The 25,029-nt window shown below is 35.9% G+C and overlaps 3 protein-coding genes across 3 annotated transcripts; 2 read left to right on the forward strand and 1 right to left on the reverse strand.

The window, feature by feature from the left end:
• Positions 1-627: 627 nt before the first annotated feature.
• LOC140805379 (uncharacterized) lies at positions 628-1,386 on the forward strand. The gene has a single exon (XM_073161651.1). The coding sequence runs from the start codon at positions 628-630 to the stop codon at positions 1,384-1,386; it is 759 nt and encodes a 252-aa protein (XP_073017752.1).
• Positions 1,387-1,706: 320 nt separating this feature from the next.
• On the forward strand, positions 1,707-5,185 carry LOC140805380 (uncharacterized). Its single transcript, XM_073161652.1, has 6 exons — positions 1,707-2,552; positions 2,914-3,003; positions 3,438-3,759; positions 3,897-4,223; positions 4,314-4,598; positions 4,701-5,185. Exons 1-6 carry the CDS (start codon positions 1,707-1,709, stop codon positions 5,183-5,185), a joined length of 2,355 nt encoding a protein of 784 aa, XP_073017753.1.
• Positions 5,186-8,426: 3,241 nt separating this feature from the next.
• Positions 8,427-24,380, reverse strand: LOC140805381 (uncharacterized). Its single transcript, XM_073161653.1, has 24 exons — positions 24,197-24,380; positions 22,752-23,348; positions 22,547-22,671; positions 22,359-22,453; positions 21,805-22,046; positions 21,338-21,429; positions 20,578-20,629; positions 18,115-18,269; positions 16,096-16,166; positions 15,807-16,001; positions 15,653-15,691; positions 15,043-15,150; positions 14,502-14,591; positions 14,278-14,353; positions 12,866-12,962; positions 12,717-12,786; positions 12,454-12,630; positions 12,249-12,371; positions 11,456-11,539; positions 10,330-10,514; positions 10,071-10,209; positions 9,913-9,972; positions 8,793-8,864; positions 8,427-8,633 (listed from the first exon to the last, which is right to left on the reverse strand). Exons 2-24 carry the CDS (start codon positions 23,333-23,335, stop codon positions 8,526-8,528), a joined length of 3,039 nt encoding a protein of 1,012 aa, XP_073017754.1. The 5' UTR covers positions 23,336-23,348; positions 24,197-24,380; the 3' UTR covers positions 8,427-8,525.
• Positions 24,381-25,029: the final 649 nt, after the last annotated feature.

Raw genomic sequence — 25,029 nt, forward strand, 5'->3', positions numbered from 1 at the left:
TTTGTTGTAGTGAAAATAAATCACCGTTGCATAAACATAAATATTGGGCCAAAATCCGAAGAAAAAAAATCGAAGCTTTTGAAAAATATACATCAACATCACACACAAAATGCATACTACTGTCAAATCCTCAAAACCAAACCTTCGAAATAATTTGATGGGTTTAGGGTGCAACTGGATATTGTAAAAGTAAAAAAAAAACAAATATTATCCGGGAAAAAAATAGGCTCGAATAACCTGACATATGAAAAATTCAGCTCAAATATGCACATAGATTAGCTTAAATCACGAATATTAAAAACACATTACTTCCAAGAATGTGTTCGCCGTCGAACAAAACCGTCGATACCAAAGGTCGTTGGTGTGGACCGCATCGGAATGCAGCTATGACCAGAGGAGAAGAATTGTCGGAGGGGTAATGGAACATTATTAGAATTGGGTTTTTGTAAACACGTTTTCTTCCTTCTTCTTCCCATTTTACTTGCTTAACTTCGCTTAGTATAAATACCAGTTAGGAGCTTGAGCTTTGTAATTTTTCCCGCATTACGGTTATGAAAAATTCGTTTCATTCAATTTCATTACAAATCTAAAATGGTATCAGAGCAATAATCTGCACCAAATTCTTCAATGGCCAAAGGTGGTCAAGCTTCGAATAATCAAGCTGTTGCTCGAGCATCAATGGAAGATTCAAGTAGCCCGTTCTATTTGCACAATGGTTATCATCCAGGATTGAATCTGGTGTCCCATGCTCTTACAGGTACGAATTATAATACCTGGAATCGTGCTATGTCAATGGCATTGACAGCCAAAAATAAGCTTGGATTTGTCGATGGTAGCTTCTCGCAACCTCCTACTGATGATCTTGTGTACGGATCTTTGTTGAGATGCAATAGTATGGTAATATCATGGATTTTGAACTCTGTTAATCGCGAAATTGCTGATAGTCTGTTGTATTTCCCGACGGCGTATGAGATCTGGATCGATCTGCAAGATCGCTTTCAACAGATTAATGATCCTCGCATCTTTCAAATAAAGAAATTGTTAAACGGATTGCAGCAAGGCTCTATGGACGTTAGTACATACTACACGTGCATGAGAACACTTTGGGATGAGCTGAAAGAATTTCAACCAGTTTCAGTGTGTAAGTCTGGAGCTATAAAGGATTGGATCAATTACCACAACCAAGAGTGCAGTATGCAATTCCTAATGGGGTTGAATGAGTCCTATGAGCAAAATCAAGCTCAAATTCTTATGATGGATCCTTTGCCTATCATCTCGAAGATTTTCTCATTAGTCATGCAAGAGGAGAGACAACGCTCCTGTGAGGCCCGGGGCCGAAGAGGGCGAGGGGTGATCGCCGGTGCCATGAGGTGGCACGGAAAATGAGCGGCTCCTGGCAGGCTTCTAGGTGGAGGGAACATGAATGAGCTATTCTTACACCGGAAGGAGAGGGATTCCGAGAATGTTCAATGTAATGGACTGTACAGTTGAAAAGGGCTTAAAAGATTTGATTGGTACTACTGATATCAAGAAGGTGCATTTTCTTTTCGGTAGCTCATCACATAAGAACTCTAAAGTTAAGCGTGCTTGACTTGGGGCAATTTTGGAATGGGTGACCTCCTGGGAAGTTTCCCAGGGTGCGTGTGAGTGAGGACATAGGCACGCTGGAAAGACCCGTCTTGATACAGTGAGGACAGTCATCGAATATGGGGCGTTACAGCTCCATTCACACTGATGTGTTGAGTTCACCCATGAATAAATCCTCCACGCCTTTTCATTCACCTCATATTGCTTCTGTCAAAGGCACTTTCGGTGGTAAAGACGGACGAGGTAACAAAATTGATAATAGGCCTATGTGTTCTCACTGTAATATTACAGGTCACACTATGGACAAGTGTTATAAGATACATGGATACCCGTCGGGACATCCGAGGCACAAAACTAAACAGATTGACACTAAGATGCATGTTAATCAAGTTCGAGGTGCAACATGTCTTCCTGAGAAGGCCGTGAACCATGCTGGAGATGCATTGAGTCCAGAACATTGTAAACAGCGCATTGCATTCTTGAGTTCTCAACTTCAAATTGGATGTGGCCCTTCTTCAGATTCACAGCAGCATGAGAATTGTGAGGCCTCAGTTTCTTGTTTCAGTGGTACATTTCCTTCATACCTCAATCTCATCTCTAACATTCATAGACATTGGGTGTTAGACACTGGTGCCACTTACCACATTTGTTGCTCATTATCAATGTATCACACATCGACACCTGTTTCCTCTAAAGTCACTCTTCCAGACAGCTCCAATACACCAGCAACACATATTGGATCAGTTCATCTGTCTCCTGACCATATACTTGAGGATGTGTTGTGTGTCCCTGCTTTCCATTTTAATCTCATATCTATCAGTGCATTAACCAAATATATGCATTTTTCTGTGTCCTTTTCTTCTGATTCTTGTCACATTCAGTTTCTCACCAAGGGCGGGATGATTGGGACGGGTAAACAAGTTGGCAACCTATATGTTCTAGATCCACCAAGCCTATCTCCAACTGTCTGTAATGTCTCATTTACTCAATACAAACTATGGCATTATCGTTTGGGCCATCCTCTTCTACTAAACTCTCTGTAATTGGAAAGAATTCAAGTATTGATTCGATAAAACATGATGAGTTTTTTTATTGTTACATTTGTCATTTGTCCAAGCAAAATAGATTGGCATTCTTTTCAAATAATTCCATACGTAATGCTTCTTTCGATTTAGTTCACATTGATATATGGGTCCCTTCGATCCATTAAGTGTCGAAAGATATAAGTAGTTCCTCACTATTGTTGATGATCATTCACGATTTACCTGGATCCATTTATTGAAAAGAAAATCTGACGTGATAACCATTTTTCCTTATTTTTGCAAGCTGGTTTCCACTCAATTTGGAACCAAAATTAAGGCATTCGATCAGACAATGCCCATGAATTCAATTTTGATGAGTTCTTCAGGTCAGAAGGTATAATTTCCTATAAATCTTGTGTGGAACTTCGCCAGAAAAATTCTGTTGTGGAACATAAGCACCAACATCTTCTGAATGTTGCACGTGCCTTGATGTTTCAATCCCACATTCCTTTATCCTATTGGACCGATTGCATCAATACCACAACATATCTAATAAACAGAACTCCTTCTCCACGTTTGAATGACAAATCTCCATTTGAGTTGCTGTATCATTAACTCCCAAATTACACACACCTCAAATCCTTTGGTTGTCTATGTTATGGTTCCACACTCTCGAGCCAACGCACCAAATTTTCTCCTCGGGCCATAAAATCATTTTTCCTCGGTTATCCTTCTGGGTATAAGGCATATAAACTCCTCAATCTAGAAACAAATGAGACATACATATCTCGTGATGTCATTTTTCATGAGTGTGTCTTTCTTTTTTAGAGTCAAAGCTTACCCAATAATGACTTCTTTCGTGATAATGTTTTGCCAACTCAACTTGAACCAATCCCTTCCTCTACCCATGGTGAACATCTTCCCTCTACTCGTTCCGGTAGACATTCAATTCAACCATCTCATCTGCGAGATTATCATTGCTTCACTGTCAATTCTCCCATTCCCTCTTCTACTGCATATCCATTGAAGAATGTGCTTCATGACCACAGATTATCTTCTTCTTATAGAACATTTGTCAACAATATATCTATTGTTATTGAGCCTCAATCATACTCTCAAGCTGTTTTTTTCTGGAGTGGCGTCAAGCCATGTTAGAAGAACTGCAAGCCTTGGAGCGCAATGGGACTTGGACCATTGTTCCTTTGCCACCCGAGAAGAGTGTTGTGGGTTGTAAGTGGGTATATAAAGCCAAATTCTTGGCTGATGGGACTCTATAACGCTATAAAGCTCGCTTGGTGGCCAAAAGATATACTCAACAAGAAGGGATTGACTACTTTGAGACATTTTCCCCTGTTTCCACGCTTGTCACCGTTCGAAGTTTGTTAGCTTTAGCTGCTGTACATGGCTGGCACCTAATGCAATTGGATGTGAACAATGCCTTCTTGCATGGTGATCTCTCTGAAGAGGTATATATGTACTTACCTCTTGGATATCAGGTCAAGGGGGAGTCCTTACCTTCTCATGTTGTGTGCAAGTTACATAAGTCCTTATACAGCCTCAAACAAGCATCGCGGCAATGGTATACCAAGTTCTCCTCAACTTTGCTTCGTATTGGTTTTGTCTAATCACATGCTGATCATTCTTTGTTCACTCGAACTCACAAAGATACATTCATAGCATTGTTGGTCTACGTTGATGATGTAGTTATAGCCACCAACGATGAGGCAGAAGCTAGGGCCTTAAAGATACTCTTTAATGATCAGTTCAAATTGGAAGACTTGAGTGATCTAAAATACTTCCTTGGAATTGAAGTTGCGAGATTAAAGCGTGGAATTTACATCTGTCAACGCCACTATGCTTTACAGCTGCTAACTGACACCGGCCTTCTTGGGTGCAAACCACGAACAACACCTATGGATGTTAATCTCAAACTTACACATGATGATGGTGAATTGCTTCCCGACTCATTTTTATATCGCAAGTTGGTAGGTAAGCTCTTATATCTTACAGTCACTCGGCCTGATTTGGCCTATTCTGTTAAAAAGCTTAGCCAATTTGTTTCTGCTCCATGAGATAAACATCTACAAGCAGTTTATTCGGTGCTCAAGTACATCAAAGGAACAGCTGGTCAAGGACTGTTCAATAGTTCATCATCCAATCTTAAGTTAAGTTTATTCATAGACTCTGATTGGGCAGCTTGCTCGGACACTCGCAGATCAAATTTTTCTGGCTTTTGTGTGCTTCTTGGAGATTCCATTATATCCTGGAAATCAAAGAAACAACATACAGTGTCTAAATCCTCAGCTGAAGCAGAGTATAGGTCCATGGCTAATGGTACTTGTGAAGTGGTCTGGATGCTATGTTTGTTGAAAGATTTGCATGTCCATATTGATGGTCCAGTGGCCTTATTCAGTGACAGTAAATCGTCCATACACATTGCTTCAAATCCAATCTTTCACGAACGAACTAAACACATCGAGATCGATTGCCATGTTGTACGTGAAAGAATACAAGCTGGCATTATCAAGGTTTTCTACATTACTTCTCATTTGCAATTGGCTGACATTTTCACATAAATCCCTCCTTCTAGGAAGAGTTCGAGACTTGTTAGTTAAGATGGGAATTCAAAATATATATTCTCCATCTTGAGGGGGAGTATTAGAATTGGGTTTTTGTAAACATGTTTTTGTGAACACGTTTTCTTCCTTCTTCTTCCCATTTTACTTTCTTAACTTCGCTTAGTATAAATACCAGTTAGGAGCTTGAGCTTTGTAATTTTTCCCGCATTACGGTTATGAAAAATTCGTTTCATTCAAATTCATTACAAATCTAAAAAACATCGAAGTCGGATCTAAGAGCTAACATTTAATCACATCATTGAAAAATAATTATTCTAAGTGTAACATAGAATAATCCAATAAAATCAATCATTTAAAATATCTATTATAATAATAAATAAGACAAAACTAAGCTAGTTGTGAATGAATATAATGCATGCTCATGCGCTTATGAAATCAATGCTGCTCATTCCTTTGAAAATTGAAACTAAATATTATTGTTGAAAAATTTGACAAATCTTGGAGAGTCGGTGGACATGATCTTGTTTTTGCGTGCGTGCTAATAGATGCCTATTTAATAATTATTTTGACTATAACGAATGAGATGTATGATAAAAATTCACGTGCAATGTATTAAAAAACTGAGAAATTATAAGACAAAAAATCTAAAAAAATATGTAAAATGTAATTTTCTTCGTTAGATGATATTGGCTTTCAGAGTCGCATTAGATCGAGATCTTTGCCTATTTCACCAACAAATATTGGTAAAAAAATTTGAAATGAATGAATGGTTATGATGATAGTTGAATTAATTCATTTTCAAAAAATATATAAATAATTTCAACAGTGTTGCTAATTTTTATTTTCGAGGGGAAAAAACAACTATTGGGGATAAAATGAAGCAAAGATTTGGATCCAATATAGTTGTTGACTATGGTTTTCGGCTGCAAACAAAATTAGAAATAATGAAGACAAGCAAACAAGGTGTTCGTCGGCTGGTCGCCTCATGTGATTTAGCTTAGGGGTGTCAATCGGGTGGGTTGGGTCGGGTTGCGGGTCAACCCGCGAAATTTTTTTTTTTTTTTTTTCAACCCGAACCCAACCCGAACCCGAAGCAACCCAAAACCCCCCAACCCGAACACGAACCCGTCTAACCCAACTCAACCCGTCTAACCCGTCTAACCCGATTTTTTTTTTTATTTTTTTAAAAAAAATTAATGAAAAAAAATCGAAAAAATAAAAAATAATAATAAATATAGAAAAAAATATAATCGTTTAGCTGCCTATATAGCGACGGTTTTAATAAAACCGTCGCTTACAGCGACGGTTTTATTAAAACCGGTAAGCGACGGTTTTATTAAAACCGTCGCACATGAAACCGTCGCCGATTTATATGAGCGACGGTTTTAGTAAACCGTCGCTAATAGTTTAGGGTTTAGGGTATTAGCGACGGTTTTAGCAAACAGTCGCTAATAGTTTAGGGTTTAGGGTTCGGGGTTTTAGCAAACTGTCTATAAATTGTCGCGTTTAGAGTCGTTTTTAACATTTGCACTTAGTCATCCTGAGTGTTTATTAAATTGATATATCCGTTATCCTTACAATCAAAAAAAATGTCAGAACAAACCATATTTAGACGAAATTACAAACAATTTGTGGTTCCTAATAAAAAGTACAAAATTGTTGATGTCAATCGAAAAAAGAGTCTTGAATACTACGAACCATTTGTATTTCCTACGCAAGTCTCGCAAGTTGTGTATTTGACTTATCCAACAACAAAGAGAGCAGAATCAGATTGGATGCATGTGAGTACTCTACGTAGGCGAGCTTATGTCACTGATGTTGAGCCAAATACTGAGCATAATCAAATTGATGCGAACGATGCATTTCAAAATCATGGGAGCTATACGTTCACACACATCAACATGCAGATGGATCTTTCGTTGACACGCGATCCCGCCTCCTTCACGTAAGTTTATTAAATTTCGTTATTTTCATCAACGTTACATTAAAAAAATTCAATTTGATTCATTTTAAATCAACATCACAGGAGGAGATGGAGCGTTACATGGCTGATTCATTTTGTATGAAAACTTGTATTATTATTTACAGATTAATAATATGATTACATTTATCAAATTTTGTTAATTTTTTTTGGATTATACAGCACAATATATTTGTATTTCAGATTTAAATAATTATAACATTTAAAAAAAAAATATTTGCGACAGTTTTTGTTGAAACCGTCGCAAAATTAGCGACATTTTATACAAACCGTCGCTAAGTAGCGACAGGTATTAATAAAAACGTCGCCGATCTTATTCGGCGACGGTTTTGTTAATACCCGTCGCTATTAGCGACGGTTGTAGTCAAAATTCGTCGCTATTATACTCTGGGTCTAGAAAATAGTTATATAAATTGTAAAATTTTTTTAAAAAAAAACATGATGGGTTGGGTGGGTCGGGTGGGTCGGGTCATTGAGTGACCTGATATTTTTTTCAGGTCAACCCGGGGCAACCCGAACCCACCCGAGAAATTTTTTTTTTTCGGGTTTGCATTCGGGTCGACCCGTTTCGACCCGAACCCGAAAACCCCCAACCCAAACCCGATATTTTTCGTGTCGTCCCGTGTCGGGTTAGCGTGTCGGGTTCATTTTTGACACCCCTAATTTAGCTTCTCTGCACCTTTTTTGTCCTAAAACGAGTTGGTAAATATCTGTTGACAAATTTTCGGTAAATTACAAAACTAAAAAAAATTAGAATTCGTTACAAATATAATAAATTAGAATAATTTATTTTTTATAATAGACGCTTGTTTTCTCAAACCGAGAGATCCATGAATGGGGATCCTAAGCGTCTCTCCGAGATAGTGCCCAAATCCGACACAACCAAGATTTTTAGTGAAAATGAGAACCTATGATTAGCTTTTCGAGAAATTTCCAAACGCCTGTAACAATTTTCACATTGAACCTACAAATGTCTGTATTTTTGAGTTGCATCGACCACAACTTATCTAAAACAAGAAAAAGAAACAACTATCAATTTAGTTATAGATATTCGATTCCCGCCCCCAAGTGATGTTCCCATATCTTATTATTTTTCTCCTCCCCCTTTCAACAAAAGACGAGGAACTTGATTTTCTGGTGAGATGGGGATTTACCAGCACAAAGATTTTGATTATTCTTTAATTTCAAATGGAAACAAAAAGGCTTTATAAAAATTAAGATTTTGATGAGAACTCAAAGTAATTAGAATATATTAAAATGAATCGAAAGCCTAGAGAATCTCATCGGCACAACTTTCTGAAGCCTTCTCTCTTACTTTCTAATCGGGGAAAAAATGAATCTGTCAACCTATTTGATTCAGAAACCAAAGGGCGATTTTCTCCGGCTTCCTCCTTCACCATACCGGTCATTCCATTTTCGTAGCTCATTCATGCTTGCTGCGTCGTATGCGACTGATGGTCCCACCTGAAAAGGTTATCATATTGATCAATGTAACAAGAGGTAGTAAATCAGAACACATTGATAGCTAAATAAATTGTGGGTACATTTAGATTTGTATTAACCCATATGCAAGAATTTCGAGCTTTTGCTAGTGGCTTGGCTCAAGAATTTTGAGCAATTTACCTTCGCTTTGGAATGAATAAAATCATCCAAATTTAGTGGTCGTAACACGGCAATTTCATCTATTCTGTGACCCTGTAAAAAAAAAAGAGTAACAATCAGTCATGAATGAAGAAAGATTGATAAAAAGAGAACTACAGTCATGATTATGACAGAAAATGTAATGGAAAAGGGTTTTCGGAGAATAGTTCCTCATTTGCTTATGTATCAAAAAATTGTTCTGGGATATGTAGTTCACGATGATGACAGAAAAATGTAATGGAAAAGGGTTTTCGGAGTATAAATAGTTCGTCATTTGCTTATATATCAAAAATTGTTCTGGGATATGGAAGAAACAGGATCAGAGGAGAGAGCAGTTTCAATAGTTGGATCAAGAACAATATTAAGTTTTGAAACTTGGTGTGGAGAAGGTTTGCAATGAAACGACTGCAAAGTGTGTTTTCTCTAATTCATCACCGTCACCGTCACGTTTCGGCGAGTAATGCATTTTGAAGAAATAGAGCGGCAGGCTTGTAAGCAAATGATTTCAGCTAGAGATGTCAAAACGTCAGTCCCACCCAACTAGGCCTTAGCCCGCCGCCATCAAATGTCCGGCTCAGCAATTTTGCGGATAGGGCCCAACCCGCCAAAAAGTGGGGAAAAAATAATGAAAAAAACCAATTATATCCATATTTTATAATACATATATCATTGATCACATTTGGTCAAAAAATTCAATTAATATCATTAGCATAAGAAATCAAGAGTGCTTAAAAATTTGATAAAATGACAATAAATTAACATATGAACAAAGTAGAGAACATAAAAGTCGGGCTAACCCCACCCAACTCATAACCCAAACAAACCAACCCATTTTGACCCACTTCTAAATAGGTTGCTAAAAGCTTAGCACCAATCTTTTTATCATGGCTGACATTTTTATTCACAACTATGTTTCTTGGAGACTATTCTAAGGATTCAAAAGAGATTGATGGCCTTGCTTCAGCTTGATGAACATGAACTCTCGTATTTTTCAGATTCTAATTGACGATCGAAAAAAACAGAATGGCTTTATATATATAGAAAACGCTTCATGTGGGACTGGAAAATTTCGTCACTAATATAACAATCTGGTAGAGTTTACCTTGATTTCATGTTCTAGTAATTCTTGCACAGGTCTGTATGCTGCAGCAACGCAAAGGTTCTGCAAAGATAAAAAGTTCACAAAAGTTAAGCACCATACCTAAATAGGCACGAGTATCAACAGTACAATTTAGCCCATTCCGGAATTCCACAAATTACCTTTAGATCACTCCCCGAATAACCTTCAGTAGCATTTGCAAGTTGATCAAAAGAAAATCCAGATTCCAAATTTTCTCGAGCTAGAATTATATTGAGTATTTTCAAACGATTTTCAGCATCTGGCAGATCCACATAAATTCTAAAAGAAAAAATATATTCTTTTAGAAGCTGAACTTTAAGCATAACCTATTTGTTTGTACTCAGATAGTATCAACTTGAACGACAGTAAAATTTACCTTCCCTTCCAAAAAAAATTTACCTTCTTGGCAGTCGACGAATGACTGCATCATCAAGGTCAAACGGCCTATTTGTGGCACCAAGGATAAGGATCCTCTGGCTGTCTTTTGACCTCAGTCCATCCCAAGCTGCCATAAACTCATTTCGCATTCTTCTCGTGGCCTCGTGCTCGAAAGAACCACCGCGAGCACCAAGCAAGCTGTCAACCTGCATGCACAGCCATGCTGTAATATCTAAAAATGGGAATGCTAGCTAACAAATGAGATTTAACAAAATAGTAACAAGATAACAAGGGACCTTAACACCAACACAAAGCCGGTACATAAAGGTGAAAATAAAGACTGAAAGTCAAGAAGTAGCAATTTAGAATTGCATGGATGTAGCTTAGTTGCATGGTAATTCTCATAATTGGTCTCCATGTGAAGATGAAACTCTAGGGAATCCACAATGTTAAAATTATCAAGTTTCAATATAGCATCTATGTTAATCCTGGAAACTGCTAAAATAGCAGATGAGATAAATCGCAAACCATCTCAACGACATTATATCAAACATAGCCTTTCTCAGTATCCTAACATGTGGAACAATTACGCAGCATTTGAGATGATTTAAATTTAAGTCATTCCATCCAAAAATTCGGAGTCATCCGTAAATTCTTAAGGTTTTGACCAAAGCAATCATTTGCTGATACTATATAAATGGAATTCTGCACGCGAAGCTTTAAAAAAAACAGCACATGCATATAAAAATAACAGGACTTGCATGTGACAGGGATGAAGTTGTGATTAAAATATGAACACTTCACACAATTTTCCTTTTGTAACATCAAAACTTTCAAATTTTTGCAATGAAGTCCTACATAGAATAAAATATTTTGTTTCCACTTTTTTAAAAAATTGAAAAATGGTATAAAAATGTGCCAGTTATATGAACTAAAAAAAGCATACCGAATCAGTACTATATTTCATAAGCCACTTGCTACCTGATAATTTGCCTAAATCATTTTAAAAAGATAAGCTATCACCAACGCGATATGATTAACAACATATATACAATATATTCTCAATTGAGCACTCTGGGCAAAGAGGGATTAGAACTATTGACCCTTTCCACACATCAGTCGGCAGGAATAACATAGCAGGTCTCACCTCATCAATAAAAATAATTACAGGCGCAAGCTTGCTAGCAAAGGAGAAGAGAGCCCTCGTAAGTTTTTCAGCATCCCCAAACCACTACATGAAAAAAAAGCAACCAATTCATAATGTCAGTTAAAATAAACAAAGGAATTTTTTAAAGAACAAAAAAAATATGATGGTAATCCAATTTCTTGAAATAAATTCGGACATGCAAGTAACTTAATTCATCTTCTTTTTCAGTCTGTTCAGCTGTAATGAATCCATGCAACTATGTACATACAAGGGTGGCTGTATCATAAAACATACTGATAGTGATAGGTCATGTTACTGAAATCTCAATTTATGAGGTTAAACTTAACGTGTGTATAAAGATAGTCAAGTATAAACTCAATATTTCCATGCCTACTTGCACTATGGTCTGTATTTTATCTTTTGAAATTTCAGCAGCAGACAACAAGACTTCCCCTATGGTGCTCTGATATAAAGTTCGCCAAGTTAAATTTATTGTAGAGCATTAAAAAAAATAGAATCATATAGTCTTCAATTGAAAAAAACTTGACCAACAGTTCTCGAGTAAACAGCATCAAGTGTAAGGCTCCGTATCTTTTCCCTTTCTACCATGCTTGCATCCATTCATTTAATTAAGCAAGCAAATTATTGTTGACCCCAAGAGAGCCCTCAAACAAACAGATAATATTGTACGGGAAGTGACCCATGAGCAACCATCGTTGAAACTTGGTCCACTCTTAAGTCAGAATGTGAAGTAGATAACACAACAAATACCCAACACTACTGTTTCTTTTACCTTAGATGTTAGTGTTGAACCAGTAATGCTGATGAAATTAGCTCCCGCTTCTGTTGCAAGAGCTTTTGCAATCAGGGTTTTTCCTGTTCCAGGAGGCCCAAAAAGTAATATCCCTTTGCATGGCTGACAAAAGGTATAACCTGTTTAGAGGCTGAAAGACCATAAAATCGAAAAATTGCACATTATATATCTCAAGTTGAGTTACCCGCAGCAAATTTCCATGGGAAAAAAGTTCAGGCCTCTGCATTGGGAGGATCACTAGTTCATTCAATGCCCTTTTCACATCTTCAAGGGCACCAACATCATCAAATTTGACACCAATCTCACCTGGGGGAACTACTGCCGAAACAAAATTGGTCTCGTACTCATCTTTAGCAAGATTCTACAAGCAGTTTTTCATGTCAGCCAATGGACAAAGATGTGAACGGAGTGTTTATATTCTGGATGAGAGAGAGAGAGAGAGAGAACCTTCAAATTTTGAGAAGGCTTCTTGGATGCTGTTTCCTGCTCCTTTAACCTCAAAATTGCTAGTTCAAGGCTACACATGACAACTGACAGCCGTCACCTTAAAGAAGATAAAAGATGATTCAGAGATAAACACATATAAAGATAATTACCTCTCACAAGGCACATGCAACCGATCCCCCTTAACAGAAGGACTAAGGCATGAGGAAAGGTAGTGATTTTTAGCCCAGCCAACTACTTTCTCAGCTTCTGTAGCCCATCAACAAAATAGTATTATACATATTTTAATCACAAGAATGATGAAAAACACAACAGAATATTTGGGAAGTTTTCACTGCCCACTATAATTAGAAATATTTAGAGAAATTGCATTTACCACCCATGTGAAATATCGAAAAAACACAAACTCCTCATACAAAATTAAAGGTCATTTCAAACCATATGATTAAAAAATTAGGCATATTTACCACCATTAATAGGGGCTTTAAGCCTAATTTAAAAAACACAGGGTTTTAAATATCAATAATTTCACGCAGGGGTTGCACAGTTCAAAAATAAAAGTAAATATTGGCATATTTGAAGTGGATTTCAGGGAGTTTAATGCCATTTGTTTCTTGTGATATTGTTATCAACATTTGAAACATTATTATTAGCACTTAACAACAAGCAAGTTGAATCTCCCTTTTTGGCTTAAGTTGGTAACTTAAAAGAACCGAGTAAATATTCTTTCAGGTTGAGAACAGAATTGCAATTCTGTAAACTTGCAAATAAACTCTTCCAAACTCCAGATCTTAATGGAAACACTAAATCCAAACTTCTTCGTTAGTACGAGTGGCTATGCTATTAAGACCACATGCAACTAAGCTCGATATGTAGCAATTATGAATAGCTATGCAATTAAGTTTACTATGCATCTAGCTTTTTATAAGTAGTACAGGATAAAGAGCAGAACTATATGGTACTGAGTCCTCGACTAACAGACACAACTAGGAAGCTTACATAAAACAGGTAAGAAGATGTTAGATTTTCTTCCGTCAGGGGTTTAAATGCATCTTTATTTATCAATTCTGGTGAGTTGCTAGGAATAAATACAAAGATAAAAGATATATACTCACCTTTTAAATAATTTCTGGATACAAATGACAAAAAATAAAAATAAATTAGAAATATTAAAACAGGCAACAGCTAGTTTTCTGTTCAGATAGAAAGCATATAAAATCCTTCATGTTTTAATAAAAGTTCAATTGTCTGGAGAAATCCTCTCAATTGGAAAATAAAAGTGTCCAAAATAATCGACCATCATACTCCAGCTACTACAATTAAATACTGCAATCTTGCAGTAGACGGTGTAAGGTATTAAAAGTGCCCTATCAAAGAAATATGTGCACTGGCAATACCATTGATGCAATAAATTTTTTATATATAGTCACTGTAGAGGCGAAGTGACTTTGAACCCGAACAAAGATCAGCTTCTATCAAAGAATGGTTGACTTCATAATGTTTTATATATAAAGTTGTTTAATGAGTGCGGCTGACATGATTATAGAAATGAGTACATTCTTACTCCGCTTTGTCAATATCACACCATCAGTGTTCACATACAACAGATCCATGCATGATAGTCCATGTTCCTCGAGAACCTGAAAGGAATAATAACCATTTTCAGTAGATGCACAATGAGAAACTTATTCCTCTGAACTAAGTAACACAAGAGCTGGCTACATGACTGCAAAGAAAATTTGCTAGAAAGAAAATAAATTGAAAAAGAAAAAAATCTCACGAACATACCATATGCATTTCATTTAAATTACTTCGAGATATCACTATTCTTCTGTCTTCTTCAATCTGTTTGGTGAATATCCGTAGAAGATCTTCCTCCTGCAATAGTCAAGTAATCTTGCTGAGTCGCATTATTCCACCAGCTCAGGGCGTAATAACATGTATATGTAATTAGTGCTACCGACGGTTTTCAGGTTATGTAAACTTTTCATGCCTATCGATTATAAATACTCCACTGATTCAAGATTCAACGTATTCGAGATTGTAAAGAAAGACAGGTAACATTTTTGTCCAGTTTTTAACACGGCTTATCAAGCAGTACCAGATGTTAAAAATCTTTGCCTGAACAATACTGGAACGTGGTCAACATAAGTTTTGCAGTCCTAATAACTCAAGAATAAAAAATTTTCTATGCGGCTAATTCGTTATCCATGATGGAAACATGTTTGATGCAAAAACGGAAAACAAGGATCTTGAAAATAGAAATAAAGTATCAATGTTGAACAAGAATCTTGTAACATCTTGAACTAGGTAATAACAGAAAAAATACCTTTGGAGGAGATATGCACATCACATTAGTGAATAGAGTACAGATTTCATCGTCTTCAGATTGCTTAGCAGGCTTTAATCCTTCCGTGAGTCGCTTCAGGGGAAGAGGCTGAAAAAGAAACGTACAGATATAAAAAAGGCTAATCTTTCCTACGGTTATGCATGACCGAATGTCCAGAGCTGAAGAAGATTATCAAACGCAAACTTAGAATATAAAAGTGGTGAGTTATATATTTCTTTCCATTTGTTTTTATCTTCCAGAGACACACTCGTTTAATTCCGAACTTCGGCGCCATTATCAAGGATTCAGTGCACTTAACATACATATCCTCAACATATATGTTTCTGCCATATATAACAAGACAATTTTCCAATAGCTATATTAGTTTACAGACCTTTCTGCAAAGGGTTATCGCCTTCGTTTCCTAAACATGTTTAGTTCGCCTTTCTGATGCATAAGTTATAAACCATTATCATGAGTGCAACTCTCGTTTGGAAAACATCAAAAGAAACAGTGAGCTACTTGAAGAGGAGGGAAATTAACTCAATTACTATATCACGTACAAGCCAGAGAAAGGATAACTTTCAAAAAACAATAGCATAAAACTTACCAACTTAGCAAGCCGGCCCAGATTGGGAAGTATCATGGTCTGTTGAAAAGAAAAGGAAAAGTTCATCCATACACTCAGAAGTGGCACCCACTGCTGGGATCACAGAAAGGGAGGCATGAACATTTTTTATGGACAATGGTTAACTCAAACTTACAAATTTCTCCTTCTCTTTTGATCCAGTTTCCACTTTGTTTTGCCCACAAATTAAAACTACAGGTCCAGCTAATTGGTCAAACAACTCTCGCATCTTGCGGATAAACTCTTTCCGATTGGATTTTGGAACTGCCCTGGATAACCACAGAGAAGAATCGGGAAAATAGACTACGAGTGGCTGTTGAGACTCCAAGACCTGCAGTTATATGGGGGAAATTCAGTAAGCGAGAACATAAACTCGTTAATGAAGTTTTAATGAAGTCGTGTCATCGTACATCTGAAACAGATACCTCACATAGCGCTTCCATTGCAACATAGCAGTCGTGAACTTGGGCATCCAGATCACGCTCAATATTCTTAACTACAATATAAAATCAGAATAGGTAGGTAATAAACAGGACATGAAAGGTTTTAAGATGTTTTTAAGCCCATCAGATACAAGATTTAGCACTCTTCGACGATGAGGCAAACAGCTCAAATAACCAAATTGAATTATAGGATAAACAAATATCAAAAGGCTTATTAGGATTCTGATTTAATGTTGGAAGGAAGACAAAGTATTTACTTCTTTCTCCCTCCCAACAAGCATCACAAATAGATACCATAACTGCCCAGCCCATGAACACAGCTCTAAGGATAAGTCCTCCAAAGAATCTCTAGATGACGTCAACAAAATCACAACCAAATAATGAGTGAATTTTTTTTAAGCTAAACTAAGGATGAATCACTTGGTACAATTCCGAACATCAAAAGACAGCAAGTCCATAGTCCAGCGTTTCTGTAAATCAAACTTTGAATCTCAGCTATTACTTTTGAAATCACCCTCCACGATGTTGATGCCAAAGTTCATGATTATTGCCAAAGAAAAAAAAAAGATTAAAAATGCTCCAATTCTGCTCTTCAAACACCAATTCAACTTTATGCTACTACAAGCCATAATGACAATTTGTGTGGCCTCCCCTTTCCACTTGGACTATTGATAATTACTATTCAATCTTCGCATTATTCAAATAAAAAAATTGGTTGAATCACATTATGGTCATTGACATTACTACTTACAAGACACCGATCTTCCTCTAATTTACATATATTCACAATAACCATCTTTAAAAACCCTCCAAGCAATCAGTACAAGATCGCATATAAACACTCGCAAGTAATCAGTAATTACTATTCAATCTTAAAAACATTCTAAGCAAATATCAATCTTCACATTATTCAAATATCAAAAATTGGCAAAATTGCTTTATAATAATTGAAATCAATGTTTTCATAACCAGACAAGTGATCGAAACGGTTTACCTTATAAAAATGGTTCAACCGGTCGGAAAGTTCAATCTGACAGGTCGAATTAGAAAACTATTATATTATATAAAATAATAATATAATATAGTAAATAATATATTTTAAATTCTAAAAACCTTAAATATATATAAATAATAATAAAAATATTTATCAAAGTTTAAAATCAAACAACATACATACATATAATCAAATATAATTATATCCAAATTTTTTAGACAAAAAATAAATCAAAATATGCTCTAATGCTGCTAAAATAATATTTTTAACAAAGTTTAAAATCCAAGTAATCATATATATAACTAAAAATAATATTAACAATATAATAAATAATTTTTAAAGAAATATATATATGAGAAAATAATAAAATTCCAAAACAAAATTAAAAAATTAAAAAGTTGTGAATCGGTCAGACTGATTTTTAACCGGTTCACTATTTCATGACCGATCCGACCAGTTCTTGACCGATTTGACCGTTAAAACGGTTTACAGAGTAGGTCCGGACAAGACTAGTGGCCGTTTCTCGGTCATACCGGCCAGTCCGGTCCGATTTTAAAAAAAAATAATTGAAATTACTCCTTAGAAGACACTAATCTTTGTTTAATATATACTTACAAAAACCATCTTTAAAAACAATCCAAGCAATCAGTAAAAGATGGCATGTTAAGTGGCGCATCGTCTGATATCTAAGTATAAGCACCAAAATTACATGGAAAGTCTCAGTAAGAGCACTAATAAAAACCATAATTGGAATTTGAATATAAGATTAGGAAATATGAAGAAGAAGAAGAAGAAGAAGAAAATATTAAAATGTCACCCTTTCAAAATTATGAATTAGCACGGGGTAACCTTTATAAACTTATAACCACCCCTTTCATTAAAAAAATCAGAGTACATCAACAAAAGATTGAATTAGCATGAACAATACATGAAAATCAATCAAATTCATAAATGAATTCAATCCAAAGTTTTGTAGTATTTCCAATTTCCAAGTGATGAGCCTATACCATGAATCCAACAAACAGATGGTTGGGCAGCAGGCTCCGATCCTTTCTCATCCTGTTGCACTTCCTTTGTCGAATGGCCAAAAGTATCAAAAACAACAGCTATGTCGTCACCATTGACCTCATACACCTCCCCTCTTTGACCGCTACACAGAGTCCTGCAAAGATATAGCAGTCACTCAGTAACTGGTTGATTGTCTCAACAAAGGTACAAGGATTTAGAAAATTAAGTAAATATCAGCCAACTCAACACATAGGAAAATAGAACGCAATTCAATACAAGCCAACAAATTGGAGAAGTAGAGTGTCAGGAAGACTTAAAATATTCAGCAAATTTATCAAATTTATGTTCCGGAGATTCAACTAAAAAGCCTTTTAGAGCACGCTTAGCACGAAGATGACCACCAGAGACAAAAGAAACACAGCAACAGGGTTTTTCCATGCATCTAAACGACTTACCAACCCACCTGCGACGGATAACAGTATAAGCATTTGTTGGACCATCAGGTGTTGGTATCTGCCCCAATACAATCCTGTGCCGAATTCGATATGTCAAAGATCAGGTGCAGAAAGTTAAAAGTTAGGACCAATTTACTCTTATGATGGTCTTTTCAAGATAGTTGAGAAATGTTCCCCATGACCCACACCCACAGAGGGTGACGGTGAGAAGAATGAAAAGTGTATCAAGATTACCAATTTTACATATCCCATATATAAGCACAGACCCACACCCACAGAGGGTGACGGTGAGAAGAATGAAAAGTGCATCAAGATTACCAATTTTACATATCCCATATATAAGCACAATCGTGGATATATGTAGCTTAAGAAGGAAAAGGAATGACACAAAATAAAGTGAGTGTTGACCATAAATTCTATCCCACCGGCATTTGTACTGATAGCCTATATGTACAAGTACAAGCCATGAGATGCTTAAAAAATATTGAGGAGATTTGGAAATCAAAATTTATTCTCCCTTCGGATATTAAGTATAAAAAAAAAGGAGCAACAAACATTTTACAACAGGAAAATGCACAAATTATTTTAAAAAATGTGACAAGCTATATTGTCTAAAGGTTCCCCGTGACCCACACCCACAGAGGGTAACGGTGAGAAGAATGAAAAGTGTATCAAGATTCCCAACTATACATATCCCTATATACAAGAACAAATGTGGACATATGTAACTTAAGAAGGAAAAAGGACAAAATAAAGGGAGTGATGACCATAAATTCTAGCCCACCGGCATGTATACTGATGGTCTATTTTAATTAAAACAAGAAATGAGATACTTAAAAATATTAAGGAGATTACGAAATCAAAACTCATTATCCATTCAGAAATTAAGTAAGAAAAGAAAAGGAGCGAAGAACATTTTACAGAAGGAAAATGCACAAAATCATTTTTTGTGACAAGCTATATTTTCTGAAGGTGAAGAATCCCTCCATATTCTTTTTAATACAGGGTGCTTAAGCCTTCTATGCAGTTAGCAAGAAAAAATATGTAAAGCATTTAACAAGTGTTACAAATTTGAAGAATTTTTCGATTAGACGAATTAGAAATATATAATAAACTTCATCCGCAAAAACCAGAGGACTTATTTTCTCCAGTTTCTTTACTGGAAAAAGAAATTAAGGAAATTTCCCTCATCGTGACCACAGATTCTATTGATTCAACACATCCAATTGTCTGTAGTAATTGTTTTTTGCTGATTGTTACTAAAAAGAAGGAAATAACAACAATTTTATAACCCCGTCACCATATATTTTCAAATAGGTAGCAATCGTATTTTAACTGGGTAGCCACCCAATAAAAAATTAAGAAGAAATGCTGGGGGAAAAAAAGGAAGGTAGTAATTCACAAGCGATGTCAACATTTAACGGAAAGAAAAAACAACGCAGTTGTTTCATATTTAAATTCACATTGGTAGCACCACCTTTGTGTTGAGCAAACAAGTGTGAGCCAATTAACATAACATATCTTTACAACAACAATTTGAGAAACAACTACAAGAAACAAAACAGATAATCAAATTTCTGGGAGAACAAATAGGAATTTGCAACATGGGCAAACTACATAAAAGATCACCACACCAAATTAGCAATTAAAAAAATGCACATAAATACAGCAATACTCAACATTAAAAAAATATGAATGAACCATGCGCATCAAGGCACATACATTTGCATCAATGAAAATAATTTCTTAAAGATGGCTACACCATGAACAAATTTAAGTTGAATGGTTCACTAGGCAAAGAAAAATTCACAAGCAATCAAGAATCTCCGGCACAATGTAGAAAATGCAAACGGACTGCAGGCATATAATTGGAGCGAGAGCATTTAGCATTCTGCCACACTATCAGAACGCTAATAATATTGTCATGCCCATGATTGTATCAGTGGTTAAACTTTCAAAAAAAAAAATTGGCAAACTTCACAACGACTGCCAAATGAAAGAAGCAACCTTTTATTTGCTTCAATGCTGATGGAGGGTCCAATGTACTTTACCCGATCCCCTGAAAGACAATATAGTGAGATATAACTTGAAAATACTTGCAAAAAATTAAATAATATATTCAATCATGGACAAAACTGAAGAGCGTCTATTTTTAAAACCATCATCTAACAAAAGAGGCTTGCCAATGTATGTACTTATGTTTTTGGAACATGATCCTTGGGTTTCTAAAAAAGAAAGGATGTCAGACCATTGATTTATCAAACTAGGTGATGAGAGGGTAAAATTTAAAGCTTTGATTAGCTAGGTCTGGTGGAAGGGAAGAAGACAAAAGCTACTTCTCTTTGTTCCTACATACAAGAAAGTAGAAGGGAGACAAATTTGTGTTTTAAGGTCATTCCCTACAATTTCTAGATGTTACGAGGGATAAAATGTTGAATTTGTGGATGGGCTGCAATATCTTTACTCTTTCTCTCCCTCTCCATCTTTCCATCCTACCAAACAAAAGGGAAAGTGTGCAACACTCAGCCGCACATCCTCCACTCCACCGACCACTATCTCCTATACCATATATAGCATATTTAACTGGCTGCTGATATTTCAAAATAGTCCCTGTAAAACATATGCCTAGTTTTCTCCATAAAACATCGTAACCTTTAAGAATAATGCAGAAAATAATACAAGACTATGGAGCCTTACCCAAAATCAAATCAGAACTAGAAGTTAAATCATGAACCTTGTAAAACAAGTTTACAGTAGGCAACATTACCTTTTTTTAACGGCTGGTTAGCTTGATCCGAAGTCTCGTCAGCCTCCGGTTTTGAAGATCCTGAGGAGCTTTCTAGCGTCTCCGGAAACACTCTGCCATAACAAATATTATTTTATGAGTGCATTCAATGAAAAAATAATGCAATTCCAAGCTCTTTGAAGTACTTCCAGTTACCCAGTACCCTCAAAAAGAAAATATTAATTTGAAAATGATTATCCCAGATTGCATTATGGCCAACAATTCCATGTGTGTTAAGAGATTCTAATTCAAACATAACTTAGACCTATACTATCATAGCTTATGCATATCAGACACTTGTGCCACAAAACAAAGTGCTCCGCACAAATGCAGTAGGTATTCTAAAATTAGCTCCTTGATGATTGGAACATAATCGCATTAATAACATTTATACACTTGTTCTCTCTTTTCATTCTCAGATTCAAGACTGTTATTGTTTGAGATTTTACAAAAATGTTACCTTCTCAAACTCTTCAAGGTTGTAATGGGCAAGCTTTTTCAAAGCTTCAGCTGTAGCGTGTACATCAACTTCATCATCACTACCACCTGTTCTTCCATCACCACTGGTATAATCTTCCTCATTACTGGCCTCATTTTCATCCTCGCTTTCAGACTCTGATGTGCATTCTTCAACTGATTCTGTATTGTCCTCATCTGATTCATTTTCAGATGAACAATCTTCAGTAGAATCCTGAATAATCACCCACAAAAGAGTCTTGTCAAAATCTGGACCATTTCGCCAACTAATAAAGCAAGAGAGACATAAAAATAGAATATCAGAAAGTCAGTATCACCGAGCATGAAATAAAGGGGGAATATACACATCTTGGAATATAGTGTATACAGCAACAATTAGGGCAGGTAAAACCTCATTTTACTTTTTGAAGATGTAGCATTGAAGATGACGCATTTATGAGGAGTTAAATAAAAACTTGTAAGCTCTTGCAGACGGGAAGAACAGAGGCAGGCTCATCAAATAGGGGCAAAGAACTTCCAAGCTTACATATGGAGCCAAAATGCTGCTATCAAGCACTAATAGCGGAACTTGTAAGTCCCTTGCAAGTGCTCTGACCAATCTTTCCCGGTAAAGCTCTGTACCTTCAGAACAAGAACTTATTCTCAACAAAAATGTATCCTAGAATAACAACAATTTCTTAATAAAATTTGAAGCTGTATAGGTAAAAGATCTACCTGGAATGCTCTGCAGCAATATTCTTCCACTCGAAGAACTCAAACGACCACCGTAAGTAGTGGTAAACTTCTTGTGCTTCAAGTGGGACGCTACACATTCCACCAGAAGGTTTTTAGAGTGTTCACTGCAAGAGTAATATCTTTGAGTCCCAACAAGCAATTGACTGAAGCAAGGGAAGATAGCAAAATCTGGGATAGCACATACTGAATATAATAAGGAAAAGTATCCCATGAGAGAGAGATTTTCTCCCATGGCACAATCCTTCGCAGAAATTCATTTCTAAATCTTTCTCGCCGGGGTAGAAAAGGGGATTCCTTCTTTTTATTCTCCATAGCAAGCTTTTCGTTTTTCAGCCACTCCATTTGATCTTCCAACCCAAGTCGTCCGTGTGCATCACAATGCCTTACATTTTCAGACTTTTCTTCCTTGTGAACCTTTTTCTCATCACAACCGGCCACATCTTTGGCTTGTACGCACTTATCCTCACTTGCATTCCTTCCATTGCCTTCAGAACTATAAAATCTTAGTAGACAACTTCTCCAACTAATGTCGAACCTCCCATGAACACTTGTGCGCCTTCTCTCATGAACAAGTCCTGATGACCACCGAGAATTTGACAGATATCTCTCTGTCAAACTATCTCGAGACTCGTAATTCTCAGCATGTGGTGCAGATCTCAAACATTGCTCGCCAGAATGATACCGGCAATTAGTATTAACAAAGTATTTTCCGCGTAGAACTACGTGATTCCATTTTTTGTTTCTGTACGCTATTCTCATTGCATACATCGGAACTTGTTAACTGAAAAGAATAAACCCATAGCGCCAGAAAAGTTCACTTAGTTAACAAGGCAACATATTGATCATTTTGCAAATATTAAGGCACTTACCGAAAGCAATGGTTCAGATTTATGTTCAACCTATTTCCACGTGCAATGAATAACTGCCGAGAAATTCAAGCTTACTACAAGCTGGAAAAGAATGATTCCCCAATAAAATTTTTGAAATACATTGGTAGCTGCCCATAAACATGTGAGAAAATCAAAAACCATGTTTGAACCAACCAGCAGTGTTCATCAGAACAAATCAAGAAAGAACAACGAAAAATGTGGCATTCATACCGATGCAATTGCATAACAAAAGCAAATATGGCATTGTTAGATTTCAAAACTATACAGCATCCGTATTTGCATAATTGAGGAAAAATTGTGATAAAGAACGCAATCACAACTCACATGAATACAAAAATTGAATCAACGAAATTTGAAAAACCATGTGCTTCTAAATACGAACTTGTGTGCCAGAAGTTCAAGAAACAAAATTTAATCCCATCCAGTTATGACCATGCAAAGACATAAAAAAATAAACCAATAAAGCTACAATCTTTCCAGCTAAACAAGCAGAAACTTTCGTAATTCGATTAAATTCCAGCTAAAAAATGTCGTGACTTACATAAAAGGGAAAAAAACAATAAATTAAATTAAATTGGATAAACAAGAAACCCTTTTTTCTCAACAAATCAAAAAAAAAAAACCTTCACTACATTATTGTAAAAAAAAAAAGCAGTCCTTCTTTAACAGCAATATTCTGCATCAAAATTCCATTCATTGAAGATTAGTAGATTTAAATTACTCAAAGAAAGAAACTGACCTTTTTCACTTAGTTATATCAATATTTTTTGTCAAGAAACCAAGAGCCCATAATAGTATACAACACGAAGCGAGTGAAGAGAAGAAGAAAGGACAAGGGCGGGCGCCCGCTAATAGGGGAAGCGTGAGGAGAAGATGAATGCGTGCTATTTTCTTTTTCTGTTTTCAAAATATTTTTCCATGGGAAGGGGCGAGCGACTCCTTTAACAATGGTTAATGTAATTTTCACTTTCAAATTAAATTTTTTAAAATTATTTATTTTGTTCTGTAATTCCTTATTTTAACAATGAAACGAATAAGCACCGACTGTTCTAAAACGTTCCTTTGAACTTGAAGCTCGATAAAAATACCATTTTTCGAAAAAAATTAGTTAAGCGTAGTTTGACCGAATTAAACGTGATTAAAACGTTCGCATCTTTTTATTTTTAAATTTTTTTATTTTGAAAATATATATTTTTATTTTAAAATAATAAATTAAGTTTATAATTTAGATATTTATTTTAAATTTTAATTACAATTAACCATGTATGATAATGTTTTGAGATTATTACAATTATATTAAAGATAAAAAATATTTTTTCACGCTGAAGCATGTGTTAATCTCGCTTAAGCTTGAAAAGCTTAGAACTCGACATCCGCACTTTGAGACGTTTCAAGCTTTTTAGAACTTTGCTAATAAGAGTCTGATTAAAAATTTATTTAATATTAAATTCAATGTTTGTTACATTTGGTGTCATTTCAAGCCCAGTGGGCCGAATTAAGCTGAATGTCATTTCTAGCCCATTGGGCCGAATTAAGCTGGTTACTTTTCCCATTTTTGAGCCCAACTCAATG

This window comes from Primulina eburnea, chromosome 11 (genome assembly GCF_022965805.1).
Source record: "Primulina eburnea isolate SZY01 chromosome 11, ASM2296580v1, whole genome shotgun sequence".
Classification (NCBI taxonomy): Eukaryota; Viridiplantae; Streptophyta; class Magnoliopsida; order Lamiales; family Gesneriaceae; genus Primulina; species Primulina eburnea.

What these genes read in the sequence shown, in the direction of transcription:
- LOC140805380 (XM_073161652.1), top strand. Translation starts at nt 1,707, where the DNA reads ATGGGGCGTTACAGCTCCATTCACACTGATGTGTTGAGTTCACCCATG. An exon ending in CACCAAGCCTATCTCCAACT is followed by an intron (nt 2,553 to 2,913) that starts GTCTGTAATGTC and finishes TATTTTTGCAAG; the next exon opens with CTGGTTTCCACTCAATTTGG. An exon ending in CTGGAGTGGCGTCAAGCCAT is followed by an intron (nt 3,760 to 3,896) that starts GTTAGAAGAACT and finishes AACGCTATAAAG; the next exon opens with CTCGCTTGGTGGCCAAAAGA.
- LOC140805381 (XM_073161653.1), bottom strand. Translation starts at nt 23,335, where the DNA reads ATGTATGCAATGAGAATAGCGTACAGAAACAAAAAATGGAATCACGTA. An exon ending in GCAGCATTTTGGCTCCATAT is followed by an intron (nt 22,047 to 22,358) that starts GTAAGCTTGGAA and finishes GTGATTATTCAG; the next exon opens with GATTCTACTGAAGATTGTTC. An exon ending in TGTGATATTGACAAAGCGGA is followed by an intron (nt 12,963 to 14,277) that starts GTAAGAATGTAC and finishes GATGGGCTACAG; the next exon opens with AAGCTGAGAAAGTAGTTGGC.
- LOC140805379 (XM_073161651.1), top strand. Translation starts at nt 628, where the DNA reads ATGGCCAAAGGTGGTCAAGCTTCGAATAATCAAGCTGTTGCTCGAGCA.